The 14,024-nt window shown below is 38.8% G+C and overlaps 1 protein-coding gene across 1 annotated transcript in view; it reads right to left on the bottom strand.

The window, feature by feature from the left end:
* Positions 1 to 14,024, bottom strand: part of pard3aa (par-3 family cell polarity regulator alpha, a) — a 466,122-nt gene that overhangs the window by 5,694 nt on the left and 446,404 nt on the right. The window contains exons 22-23 of the mRNA XM_077232480.1: positions 12,522 to 12,645; positions 3,783 to 3,901 (exon numbers count right to left, since the gene is read on the bottom strand). Coding sequence (XP_077088595.1) covers positions 3,783 to 3,901; positions 12,522 to 12,645 — 243 coding nt within the window. The remainder of the gene's footprint in view (positions 1 to 3,782; positions 3,902 to 12,521; positions 12,646 to 14,024) is intronic.

Below are 14,024 nucleotides of genomic sequence, written 5' to 3'. Positions count from 1 at the left end.
CATCGGCTCACACGACAGGAGTGCTTTCAAAAGCAGGCACAAAAATGTCCAGAATTCAGAATGTGATGGTTAAATAAGGGGTGTATACATCTTTGTTTGTCACTAGCAAGATGCTAGTGTGTTCTGGGTGACTGCTAGGTGATCGTTTACTGGCCAAAGTCTGAAAAAGCCCAAATATCTGTTATTATGGACCCTAGAAATTGGCGTGGGTCCCAATTTCAATGCAAGTTGCCAGTTTTATTGATCGCTATAGGCGACAAAGAAAAGTAATAACACACCTCTCCTCAATAACCCACATGATTTGAAGCATCATACATGTCTTTCAAAGAAATGGTCTGCAACAAATTACACACCAAGGTTTATAGTTCAAGGTTTAGAACAAACACTTAACGCTATATGAACAAATAGTGATTATTGCCCTAGGACGCACCACTGAATCTCGTTTAGTTGTGAAACCTGTTTAAAAACGGTCATTATTTTTGCTATTCTGATGTCATACTACACAGTTCACACTTCATAGATGAAGTGATGTGAAAAGATATGCAGTATCTCTATGATAATGTCACGTCACATCGCAGGTAAAAACATTAATGACAGAATAAGAACAAAGTATTTGTCCCAATAGCTACATTATTTGTATCTGAGAAACAGCTGGTGTGCATCACAGTTTATCAAAAGGACAACAGATATACACACAGAGAACAATATTATCTTAACACCTTGAGTAATGTTTTCTATTTGCTAACATAAAGCAGAACATGAGGCTGGAATGCGAGACCTGAATCTTATCTCTGCGACTGAGTGTTACCGTATTATAACGTGCAGCTGTTGCATGAAGTTGCTCTCCGTTTCACATGACTTCCATTACTGCTAATCAGCGTACACTTAACTTATCTGTCTTATTTTCTGTTCCTCCCTTTCTGTCTCTCTAATCCACCTCCCCAAAAAAGAATCCCTTCATTAGCCAAGTGCTAAATCTGAACCCACGGGGTAAACACACAGTTGGATCCCTGTTAAAGCTTGTTTATAATCCATGCAACTGTTGATCAATCCAAGCTGCGTTATGATTGGTGGAGCAGCGACGTTCCAGTAAGTGCTTGCATTACTAATGAGCGTGCATCTCGGCCGGGTCTTCCAGAGGACAGGGGTCATTTCACACCAGCTTGACCCTGCTTGACCGACGCTATGAGATTATGGCTGGAATGTGCATCAAAGGGCCGCCAGTCGTGCCGAGTTTCCCCAGGGAAAGTGTCAATGCTCCGTCAGGATCTAGTCGGCGGATTCCTTATAATAAAGCCGGCGTTTTCATCTGAAGTTCGCTCAATATAGACAACGACATTGAAGATGCTTAAGGCAGTGAGAAATAGTGGAAGCTGATTGGTTGAATTGATTTATCTGTCATTATGTCCACGTAGTGTGGAGTAGTGAATGTCGACCTCTCTATCGACCCTAGGACTTTCTCTACTGACTTGGGAATGAGGGAAGAAAAAAAAAGGGAGAAGAACGATGGATGGAACTGGGATTTTTGATGCAAGGCCCCCCTCCTTTCTGCGGTGTGTGCTGGGCTTTGTCATTGCTTGAGGGGGACTAATTCTGTAATTGTACATATCCTGGTTACACCGTTCTCAAAGCCAATAAAAACAAGCACCAAGCATGTAGGTTAGACCACACACACACACACACACACACACACACACACACACACACACACACACACACACACACACACACACACACACACACACACACACACACACACACACACACACACACACACACACACACACACACACACACACACACACACACACACAGATCCCTGCAGCCAATAATCTTATACTTTAAAAAGAATGGATTTTTTTTATGTGTATATTTTGTTCACAAGGTAACCATTATCAAACTCAATTTATTTAAAAAAAAAACTTTTTTGACTGGTTGAGTAAGATTTTTAGCAATTCTGGTGCCACATAAATTACACTGTTTTAACTTCTGCATGTAACTTGCAATTTCTACGGCAAAAATTGTTTAGTTTGTTGAATAGAAATGTGCTCAAATATCAGACAAAGTGGTCAGACTTTTTACCTGGCAGACAAAATGGGAAAATATATAATTTAGACTGGGCTTTTTTAACTTTTGATGCTTCAATGTTAACGTTCAAGATTTTTTTTTTGTCTTTTTAGTGGCTAAAATCCACTCAGACCACCTTAGCAGCATCTACAACATGACTGCATTGTGAAGGTGACTTTTGAGCTGGTACATTTTCATCAGAAAACATAAAGTTATGTTTTCCTGCTGTGCTGTAAATAAAATGTACTGAAATATTGAGTGAAACTTTATCAGCACCGCCTGCAGCCCCCACCACTTTCAGTTAAGTATGTAAAGCTCCAATGCGGGAATTTTTTCTTGTTCTCGTGTCATTCAGTGGATGCTTTGCATGAACTGAAGCAGATTAAGAAGATACCAATGCCTGCAAGTAGAAACGCTGATATCAAACTCAGCCTGCGGGCAACTTTATAAGCTTTATTGACATTTATGACAAATATGCAAAGGGGAGGGGAAAGAGAGAAGATAAAACAGATGAGGGATGGGGCCGATATCCATCCGAAAAAAGGGGGGCCCTATAGACTGCAGTTGCCAAGATAAACTTCCCTCAACAAACAGGTTCTCGGGCTGATCTTTATTAGGTTTAGGAGGGGCACATTCTCTCGGCCTGTGAGGATGAAGACAGACGCTGTTGCTGTTCGGAGGGCTTAGAGCGAAGACAGACCCGACCACATGACTGTGGCGTGACTACAGTGAGAAACACCACTGAGGTCAGAGGGAGTGTGGGAGACATGGACATAAGATTGCACGCATATTTGGTTTATGGATAATTTAGTAGCATGCATTAATTAAAATATATTACTTTTCACTGCTTTGCTCTAGTCGTTCTGACAACGTATGTGCTCAAGTTTTGAGATTTACTGCTTGAATGTAAGGAGTACCTCTACAAACTGTACTTGGTACCATGGTGCAATAATTGTATCAGATGATATCATAGGATTATTTATGTATCATGGAATTTACATGCTGTTCCACAAACAAAACATAGCAAGGCGTTAAAATGATACCATTTCAATAATAATATTTTTTGTATTATTGAACTTCAGCAAAGATGCATTAAATTGATCAAAAGTGACACTAAAGGCATTTTTTTAATGTTACAAACAAATTCTATTTTAAATAAATGCTGTCTTTAAACTTTTTATTCATCAAATGATCCTGAAATAAATCAATGTTTCTAGAGCAGCAAATCAGCATATTATAATTATTTTTGAAGGATCATGTGATTCTGAAGACTGGAGTAATGATGCTAAAAATTCAGTAGTTATTTCAAATTTTACTATTATTTCACATTATTACTGTATTTTTGATCAAATAAATGCAGCCTTTGTGAGCAGATAGACTTCTTTCTAAAACATTTTAGGACCAATTAACGATCCCCAAACTTTTGAACGGTACTATATAATAATAATAATTTGTATTATTAACAATATAAAATAAACTTGCATATGCTAATGAATTTTATTTAAAACAACTTTTTACATTTTGATTCCAGTTAAACTGGAGCTAGAGAATTGCTTTCCTGCTCTTCAGAAAAAGTTCACTTTTACATGAAAACATATGAATTGTAGAAAACTGTAGGCTTCAGGGAAATATTGTTCATTTAGTGTTATTGTTGTGAGACTGAATGTGTGGTTACAGATGTAATCAGATATATTGTGTGTGGCGGCGTCTCTTACCGCGGTAAGGAGTTGTATTGCCTCTGGGCTTGAGTAAAAGAGTCCTCTCTCTGTTTCTGCACTTGCACCTCCACAGAAACTGAATGCCGCCCCGTCGGTGTGTAAGAACCTGTGTTGGCCTGAAATGTGGATAAACATTCCTGTTACACACTGATAGTATGACAACAGTATAAAGCACCTTAAAACATCGCTTTTTGTGTTCCCACAGTCATATACGTTTTGAACAAGATTTGATAAGCACAGCATCATTTCAGATTTCATGGTCAGGTATAGGGGTTTAATAATTGATGAGGGGCTCTTGATCACTACCGATTCTTCCTAAAACACAAGGTGCACTAATGAGAAACGTGACTACAACACCCGATAGCAATTAGCCTCGAGTGCACTTGTGCTTCAAACCGCTGACTTTGCAAAAATAACAAATGCTGCATTAATGCAGAGAGGCGAACATTTAAGCGATTCATAAGACCAAGTTATGGGGAAAAACAGAAGAATTAAACATTATGGCGATGGTTTTACAGCATCTTGGAGAATTAGGCAATTTAATCCATGTCTGATGAAGGCTGAGCAACATCTCCAGTGAGACACCATTTAATAGCTAAAGGCCCAGGAAAACTTCTTCGTTTGCAACATTAAGCCAAAAACAGAGAAAAGGAAATGCTATTATTGTGAGCTAGAAGCAACAATGAAGTAATTATTCACAGCGAGATGTTTTAATGAGATTTGGACTGAGAAGACACTGAAGCAAGTAAAAATCAGGTTTTCTGTGTGCGTGTTTGAGAGTGTATGTCTTCTAATGTCTCTGGCTACATACCAGAGGTGGGAGTAAGTCACACATGTGCAAGTCTCAAGTCTTAACCTTCGAGTGTCAAGCAAATCCAAGTAAATTTTTTATAAAGGCAAGTCAAGTCGTAGCTTGGGTCACAAGTCACTGGCAAGTCATACAAACGTTTGACGATTTCACTGAATTTATATATTAAAATAAGTTAAAACTACAGAGGTTGTGGACTATGGTTTTATTTGCAACATTTTTTTTTTAATATATGCATTTCCACATATAGCTGAGTGGTTACTACAATAAAAATCAAAATGTAACTGAAATTAGGCCAACATTAAAGCATGAAAAAATAAATATGCCTCAAACATTGTAGAAGACCATTAAAAGGTATTAAACAATTCACAATTCAAGTATAATTCCTATGCGACCAAAGGCATTCTTCAAACTCGCATCCCCTTAATACAAGTTATATATTTTTAATTATGAAGTTAAAATCGCCAATAGGTGGCGCCAAATTACCGTATTAATGTACGAGTCATAGAAACATTCGTTTAACTTATGTTCAAAACGGCAGATTCGTTCTGGAACTGAGCAACCAGGTCACTGAATCACAAATACGCATAACTCTTTCTGTGGCTTGTTTGGAACTATTGTCATTGGAGAAATCGAGCAAAAACAGAAAATATTTGGAATATTAGGCTATGTCTAAATGTCACATCACAATATTCACTCTTTGTTTACTGAACTGTTTTATAAATCATTATCACATGCAATCGCGTCAATATTCTGGAAATATTTTTTTTAATATCATATGTTATAATTATGAAAATAACTCATACTAGGGCATTTTTCCACCACATTTTGAATTTTGGGTGCAATATTAATTCTGCTGGCATTTTGATAACATCTAATAGATGTAACCCCTGATAACATCTAACCCTGCTTTAAGAGAAACATAAAACACGACAAAACATTAACAGTTTTCTATGTTGTTTTTTGTCATTGGAAAGAACGACATATTTGGCTTTAAAGCATGATTTAAAAAGAAATGTGGCAAATCTTATACAAAACATATGACATCATTAATTATCATTTGAATATTGACAACATTAAGCTACATTTGAATACATAATTGTGTATAAAGAGGCATGCTGTTTTGACCAATATTCTCGATTTAAAGATAGTCAAATGAATTATAACAAACAGGTTAAACAAGCCATAGGTTACTTTTAGACGTGGTGAATGAAGTTCGACTGTTCGAGGTTGTGATGGTCGTCCGATATCCCTTGCCAGTTATTATACGTACAGCAAATCTTCTTGTATGAATATAGTCCATTTCTAGTGTTTATATCCAAAAAGAAACGATGCTGGGAGATGTTTTTCTATTTAGCGCGCTTACCGCAATGTATGTTTTTTCTGCGCTTGTGCAGTGTCACGCAATCGCGCAGAATCTGATGACTGGCGTCAATGGTTCCGTTGCTTTCATTTTGTTCATCAATTGATGTTGCGATGATAAATGTATATCAAGTCATTCTCGAGTCATACAGTTCAAGTCAAGTCAAGTCTCAAGTCATTTGATCTCAAGTCAAAGTCAAGTCGAGTCATTTTCTTAATTTAGTCAAGCAAGTCTCAAGTCCTTAAATTTGCGACTTGAGTCTGACTCGAGTCAAGTCTTGTGACTCGAGTCCCCCATCTCTGCTACATACCCACTATAGCTAAATATGGTTGTCAATCCTCCTCTGTACACACACAGTTTGGAAATGTACCAAAACAGAATTAATTCATAAAGAAATTAAGTTGTGACAACCAGTATTAGAAATGAACTTGCATTAAAAGTCAGAGCTAATAATGTTTGCATCTAGAATTTATTTTCAGTGGCATATTAAACTTTATGTTGCTATTTTAATTCGTCATACACTTTCAATGAATCTTACTTTAAAAGAAAAATTAATAATCTCACTTTCAATGAATCTTGTATTCCAGCTGTTAGCTAAAAATTAAATACCAGTAGCAAAACACAATTAACTTCCACAGTACTAATTTAATGGTAGTTCAGAAAAACAGCATTACACTGCATGTAGAACCTGATTTATTTTTAAAGTTCATCATTTCAATGCTTATGAAAGCATGACATCTCCAGATCTCTCTCATTAATCACACAAAATGTAACACTTTTTTTACTCTTTTCGGACACAGAGCAGACAACAATACAAAACCCACCTGAACAAACACAAAAAGTGGCCTGATAGAGAGACAAGACATAATTATAAATAATTGTCCACAGCAGTCCTGAGCAAGAAAGCATGACACAGCTGGATGGAGAGTAGAGGTAGCTTGCCGGACCCAGACTTCAAAATCACGTATAATCGTTACGATTACAGCGTGGCGTGACCCGTAGCCTTTAATATCAAAGACTGGTTCGGCTCACCGTGCAAGGGGGGGGGGGGTCAGAGTACACACATGCTCCATGTGCAACAATATTTACTGCTATACACTCAACCACTTCCAGAAACCCGCTCCCACATATGGATTTAATTTGGGAACTGATGCACTTGACTGGGTGAGTGTGAGAAAACAAGAGATAAAGAAAGGATAGAAAGCAGAAGTCGGGAAAAAGTTAAGGAATGGAAAATTAGTATGTCATTCTGCAAGAATGTATCATTATTAGCAAGTTATGACAACACTGAGGTGTCCGTCTCACGTTAAAATAAAGGACAGGAAAATGGAGAATATGAAAGTGACAACAGCTATAGACAGACTCATCATTCCTCTCATCCCTTAGAAACTCACTTTTCTGCTCGAGTGCTTGTACACTAGGGAAGGTTTATCTATATCATTTAGAGCCAGAACGCTTTAGCAGCCACTCAAAACACACTAACAGCGTAGCAGCTTGACAAAAGGACACGCTAACAATGCACTGAAAACAATACAAATGCACAACCTTAGCAACAATCCAAAACACCCTGGCATGGTGACACTAAGGTAACTCAGATAATACCTAGCAAAATTTTTGAAACCTCCCAGAACACCCTGGTAACAACACACTAAGATACTCATATAACCGCCTAGCAACAATTCAGAAGCATTTCAAAGGACCCAAGTAACTACATAGCAAAAACACCAAGAACACCCCCTAATAATAACCTTTACAACACCATAGAAACCTCTCAGAGGATCCCCAAAACTGCATAGCAACACACTAAAACACCCTAAAAACTACCTAGCAACACCTTAGAAATCTTTTCTGAAGATGCTAGAAACTGCATAGCAACACATTAAAACACACAGAACACCATAATAACTACCTAGCAACACCTTAGAAACTTCCCAGAAGACCACATAAACGGCATTGTGACATTTTAAAAGCCCAATACCTCCTTAATAACCACCTAACAACACCTTAGAAACATCCCAGAAGACATTAGCAACGGCATAGCAACACACTAAAACACCCAGAACACTCTATTAACTACCTGGCAACACCTTTGAAACGTCACAAGCGATTACAAACTGCATAGTGACATTAAAAACCCAAGAATACCTTAATAACCACCTAGCAACACCTTATAAACCTCTCAGGAGATGCTGACAACTGCATAAAACATACTAAAACACCCAGCACAATCTAATAATGACCTAGCAACAAAACCACACAAACTGCATAGTAACACATTAATAACCACCTAGCAACACCTTAGAAAACTCTCAGAAAAGGCTAGCAACAGCATAGCAACACCCTAACAAACCTGTTTGGATGTTTGAAATATGTTAAGTTGACATTTTGTTCACCAGTTTAGAAAAAGTCATGAAGTATCAGCCTGAATGTCATAAAATGGCCCTTGGTGTCTCTCAGACCCTAAACATGAGGGTGAATGTGTATTACACTGGGACCCGAGTACAGTTCAGAACAGATATAGTCCCCACATCCCCTGTAGGCAATCTCGATTTTATCATTTAGCTCTAAATCTGCTGAACATGGAGGGATATAAAAGAGTAGGAAGGCAATCCACATATATTTCACAGGGGGACACTAATCTTTAACCTGGAGTGGAGTTATCTCGCCACTGAAGGCTCATTATCATGTTGTACACTTCTTTTCGCCTACATGCAGCAAATGTTCATTGAGCTTACAGTATGTTCCTGCAGTTCCTGATTTAGAAATTGAGAGATAACCTCATCTAAACATTGGCCGCACTGGGTTGACTGTACAAGGGCACGAGTTTTCTGATTCAACACTGTTTCCTGTGTGGTTTATAATCAAAGCTGGCTCCTCTGAATCCTGAAATCAATGGCATTCTTTGGAGTCACGAAGGCTGCCTAAATGCTTGCCAGCACTGAGGTCCTTGTAAAAGAGGAGAAAAGGACATAAACACGGGCCTAATTTGTGCGTGTGTGTGATCTAGGCACCGGCATAATACTTCCGTCCCTTGTGTGGCCTCCGATCGTCTTAACAAAAGATTGATGTTTATTGGTTGAGACAGGCCGGCAAGCCTCTGGAAAGAACATGCTCTTTATGACAAACATCTGGAAAAGCCCCTTTCAAAGTCATAGCGAAAAACGCTGCGCGTGATATACAAGGGAGGCATAACAAGACACGTCTAATTGTCTATTTACCGGTGGAGGTCTGTGACAGGTTCTGGCCATGGGGCGATTATCAGCGATCTGGGATGGCAGCTCGTCGCCACACATAAAAAGCTGATGACGGGTTTCTTTCAGTCCTCTAGGGATTGTGAACACAGAGAACACACCTTAATCACTGTCCTAATGTGCGTCTCATGCTGTCAGAACTCACGCTGGGTTTGAAGGATTATCTGGGGTGTACTTACCCATTTTTCTTCATAAAGAAATGAGAGGCGTTTGATGTGAAGTTGGGAGTTTTGCCACATAGCTACATATTTAAAAGGCAATCAATCATTGTTTCATGGCACTTTGATTTTATGTTGCACTTGAGGGACATTTCTGAATGGTGTAATGCACTGTATTTATAATCAAAGCTATAAATAACAACCAAGATACTTTGTAACTAGGTGGTCACAAGTAAATGTTAATTAGTTGAGTGCTTTTCATATGAAAATAATAAATCTTACTGAAAATACAGTGGGGACACCATGGAATGATGATGATTGAAATTATATATACCATGATGATACTCAATGATAATCATATATATCATGGTATTTATCACTCTAAGGTACTTCAAATAATAATTCAGAATAATATGGTAGTACAGTGGTACTTGTAAAAGAAATCGAACAAACAAACAAATAGTACTACCATGGATTAAACATTTTTTTTAAGCATGCCTTAAAATAATAATAATTGGTATTAAAACAAAAACAAAACAACCGTATTTAAATATTTTGTATTTTGAAGGCATGGCTGTGTGTGTGTTATACTGTATATTATCTACTACACAAACAATAAGTAAGTATATATTTAAAATGCCAGAGCCCATGTCAAAAATCCCATGGTATCCCAAAGGGGAAAAAAGCCATGATAATACAGGTACATGTCCAAAACACTATGGTAATTCAATAGTCCTTTTTTTATTAAAACGTCTCATTACTCATCTGAAGTTTTCACTGTTACATCAGTGCGCCAAAAATCATTTCTGGATGCTCTCAGAGGAACAAGTGACTTTGTTTTGACAATTTTATACCATAGTTATATCAAGCTTATGGCAGTAGGATCAACAAGACTGTTATGGCTACAAACACCTCCCTTGCGCTCTCTTACACTGCTTAACCATTATTCTCTCGACCTGCCGCTACGACTGACGGCTGTATATTTCTACAAGTCAACAGGACCACAGTGCTCACGGGCCCTCTCCGGCCTTAAATCAATGTCAAACCTGTTTGTATTCGCTTTGATGGAGTGTGTTTGAGTCTAATGCAATCCAGGGATGAAACACCTGGACCACCTGATTCCTTCTGATTTGAAAACTTAGCATTACACTGTTTTTAGTAGAACCGTAACCACGATAAACATTGAAGGGGACTCACCTTTACATTTAATCTTGAATACTTGGTTACATTCTTAACACACCTCTCAGCTATTATTTGACACAAGCTTTTAGTGCTTTAATTATTGTTTGCATCAATAGCATAGCAGCCTGTAGACCAGCGTGACATCTAGAACTGAACCTCAGTCGGAGAAATTTTGCCAAGATTTTCCCCACCTTTTTAGAACTGGACTTTTCCCATACAAAAATCTACCAAAATATCCTTCACCAACCTGGGTACTGCAACAGTGCCAACCGCATGTAGAAAAAAAGTGTAAACCGCAGACTTGAGGAAATTCGCCCTTCTTATAATACACTCAAAGACTCAAAGGCATTCCCAGGGTCCCAGCTAGAATGTTTCGTTATTTGAAACTAGTCCTGTTCAAACTGAGAGGCCGACCCGTCAACTGTTAAAACAGTAGACTTGAGACACGAGGGAGGGAGCGTATTCTATTTCTGTAAAATGTCTCTAGTCTTTAAACAGTGTAAACTATTGCAAGCAATTAGGCGCCTTCCAGCTTGTCTCCTTTACTTCAGTGCTGTGCAAACAACAGTGCTTTTACTTCCTGTACTAGAAGCCTCAGACACTGTGACACCATTAAGTACCAAGAGAGGTTTTAATTCATCTACACTGCAAACAGACAAGCTAAAGCTGTCAAATACAACCTAGTGCAAGTATAAGAGCCTGCTTAGGAGGCCATATGTATTCCTGAATGAAACACTACAGTCATAACTGGGAAATAAGTTATGTCCATTTGCCATAACTGTCATTAATTAGATTTATTCATTAAACATCTTTCATTAGCAGTGAGAAAAGCCCATAAATTACTCTTTTGGTGTAAGAGAGATCCAACCCCTTTCTACAGACCAGTTTAGGATGTAGGCACTTAAGACATGGGCCAGTAAAACAACTACCTTATAACCACACAAAACTAGCAAACCCCAAGCACAACCTAGTAATCACCCATAACACCCAAGCATTCAGCCATAACACCCTGGCAACCACCTAGCAACATTCCAGCAACCATCCAGAATGCCCTAGCAACTACTTAGCAATACCTTGGCAATAACCCACAAGACCCCAGTAGTGTGTCAGCGAAAGGACAAGCACCACTCACGTTTCAGAAAACGTAAAATTCTAGATTTCCTACTCTTCCATTTGGTACCACTAGTGCCAAATAAATAACATGCTTCACCTTTGAGCAAGTGCATTTTCATTATGCATCCATCTTTAATCTTTAAGGTAAGTGTCTCAGATGCTGACTTTTATTTATTTATTTTTTGCTTTTGCTCTCTGCAGTGATCTGAGTGAAACAGAACATTAATACATTAATTTAGTTTAACACATTCTAATCTCTGTAGAGCTATTCAAGACCTGGAAGGAAAATGGAGGCCAAATATGTGTCGAAGAGGACAGGGTCAGAGAGCTGACCTCTAATTTAGGAAATGGTTCATTCCTTGGTGTAATTAGCCTGTCATCTTTTAAAATCCCCTCCGTGCCTTTAACAGGAAGTCACAAGACAGACCGCCATGTCTGGCTCAGGCCATTACAGAGCAAAGATACACAGCTATTTGACCTTTGACCCCTTGCAATTCACTTCCCAGCCTCTTGAGGAGTGTATATTATTTTAACTTGATGATAAAGATAAAATAATGGCTAGCCTCTAACCTCTGACAATAAAATGAAACATTGACTTTCAAGGACAAAATGTTAAAACACATTCACCTTTGTGCAGACCTAAGAAATACAGGCAAGGTTGGGGGCAAATAAACTGTTAGAAGCATTTTTGAAAGAAGATAAAATGCAAGCTGACAACAAATGCTCTTTTCCCCCCTCAAAAATGCTACATTAATCAAACTACCACAGAAAAAACACAACTCATGTGATCCATGACAATATCTCATTATAATACATGTTGCCCTTTGCCTTGAACACCAAACACCAGGCTTTTGCACTCACCCTCTGTTGCTGTTGAAAGCTGTAGGATCGGCGGCGGTCATCAGGTTCCTCCTCATGCTTGGCCTGCTGGAACTCTTGCCGTAGCCGATGTATCCGGTCATGGTTGCTAGGCGCCAGTCTGTTGCTATAGAGGAGAGAAGAAAAAAAAAGATCATATATCCTCATTTATGACATCACCAGTGGTCCAGACATCAACCTGAAAAGAACAATGACCAGATGGTACACTGCAGATGATATCAGCTTGAATAAAACATACAAGATGGTACAGTACAGCATGTTGCCTTATAAGAATAGAGCTTGTTTCCTAAATCAATAGCATAAGCACCATTTGAGCCCATGTGCCCCTATCCATTTTGCTAAATTACACGTACGGACACAGTCCATTACTTTTTCCACATTTGGCTTGTGCTTGCCGGCATCTTGAGAACATGAAACGGACCAAACGTTTCCGTGAAGGACTCCCCAGTGAACCATGGCCAATGATACATGTCCCTCTTACGACAGGGAGTCAAAGGCCAACATCTCAGCCCCGCTCCCCCTTCGAGAACTCGGAGAAACTCATTTGCATTCCTTTCATTAAGAGCTGGGGAAAGTGACCGTCAATGGGAATCAATATGCCTTGTCCCCCTAATCAAGCCCCACTTTTTATCTACTCCACCACACGGGCTGCTGGTGACAAACCCCTCATTATGATACAACATCCTGTCTGAAAATACCGCTCATTTATACAGAGAGAGCAAAGAGCAAAGGAGAACTAAGGAAGGAGATTCTCAAAAAGGGGGAGTTGAGGCACTCAATGAAAGTACGAAGAGGTAAAACATTAAGCTTGCAACAATATGGGGCACTCAATGAAAGCACAAAGAGGTAAAACATTACGCTTGCAACAATATGGAGCACCAAGAAATAAAAGGACAGGATACAGATTTACCAAGATGTCATCTCTGTGAGGTGCTGATACAGGGGGCTAAGCCTCTACTGACGCTGAAAGCTTACTTAAGATGAGATGTCTGGCCTAAATGTACTCATAATTGTAGATCATAAGCATGAACAGCCCACTGACTGAAATGGCCACTCCGACACATTGCCAATCAACCTTCATTAAAATTGCCACTAAATGGCCTTCCATAAAAACCAAATGGAGCCGAATGAGAATCGTATGAGTGGTGATGACTGAACATCCTTGTCCTGTTGTTCCATGCAGCCATTAGAATCAATTGTATTAGCTTTACTTCATTTAACGCCCCATTCCAATATTCATATGTGATGGAGGAAGAGCTAGAGGGCCATCAAATGCATTTGCAAGGCGGTGAAAATAGAAGTGTTTTAAATTAAGTGAATCATTGAGCCATATGCCGTGAGTATTTGGTTTTGCAAATACAGGCAGGTAATCTACTCTCCGTTTCAAGGAGCAAATCCTATATGTGTCTATTTAAAATAGTGTTCTTGCCATTACCAAGTATAATAATCCGCTAAAACAGGCACAGGAAAGGATTTTAAATCCAT

This window comes from Siphateles boraxobius, unplaced genomic scaffold (genome assembly GCF_051911475.1).
Source record: "Siphateles boraxobius isolate OS27281-9 unplaced genomic scaffold, OSU_SipBor_1 171, whole genome shotgun sequence".
Lineage (NCBI taxonomy): Eukaryota > Metazoa > Chordata > Actinopteri > Cypriniformes > Leuciscidae > Siphateles > Siphateles boraxobius.
The sequence above is the reverse complement of the archived record's forward strand: the minus strand, read 5'-3'. Positions and strand labels throughout refer to the sequence as shown.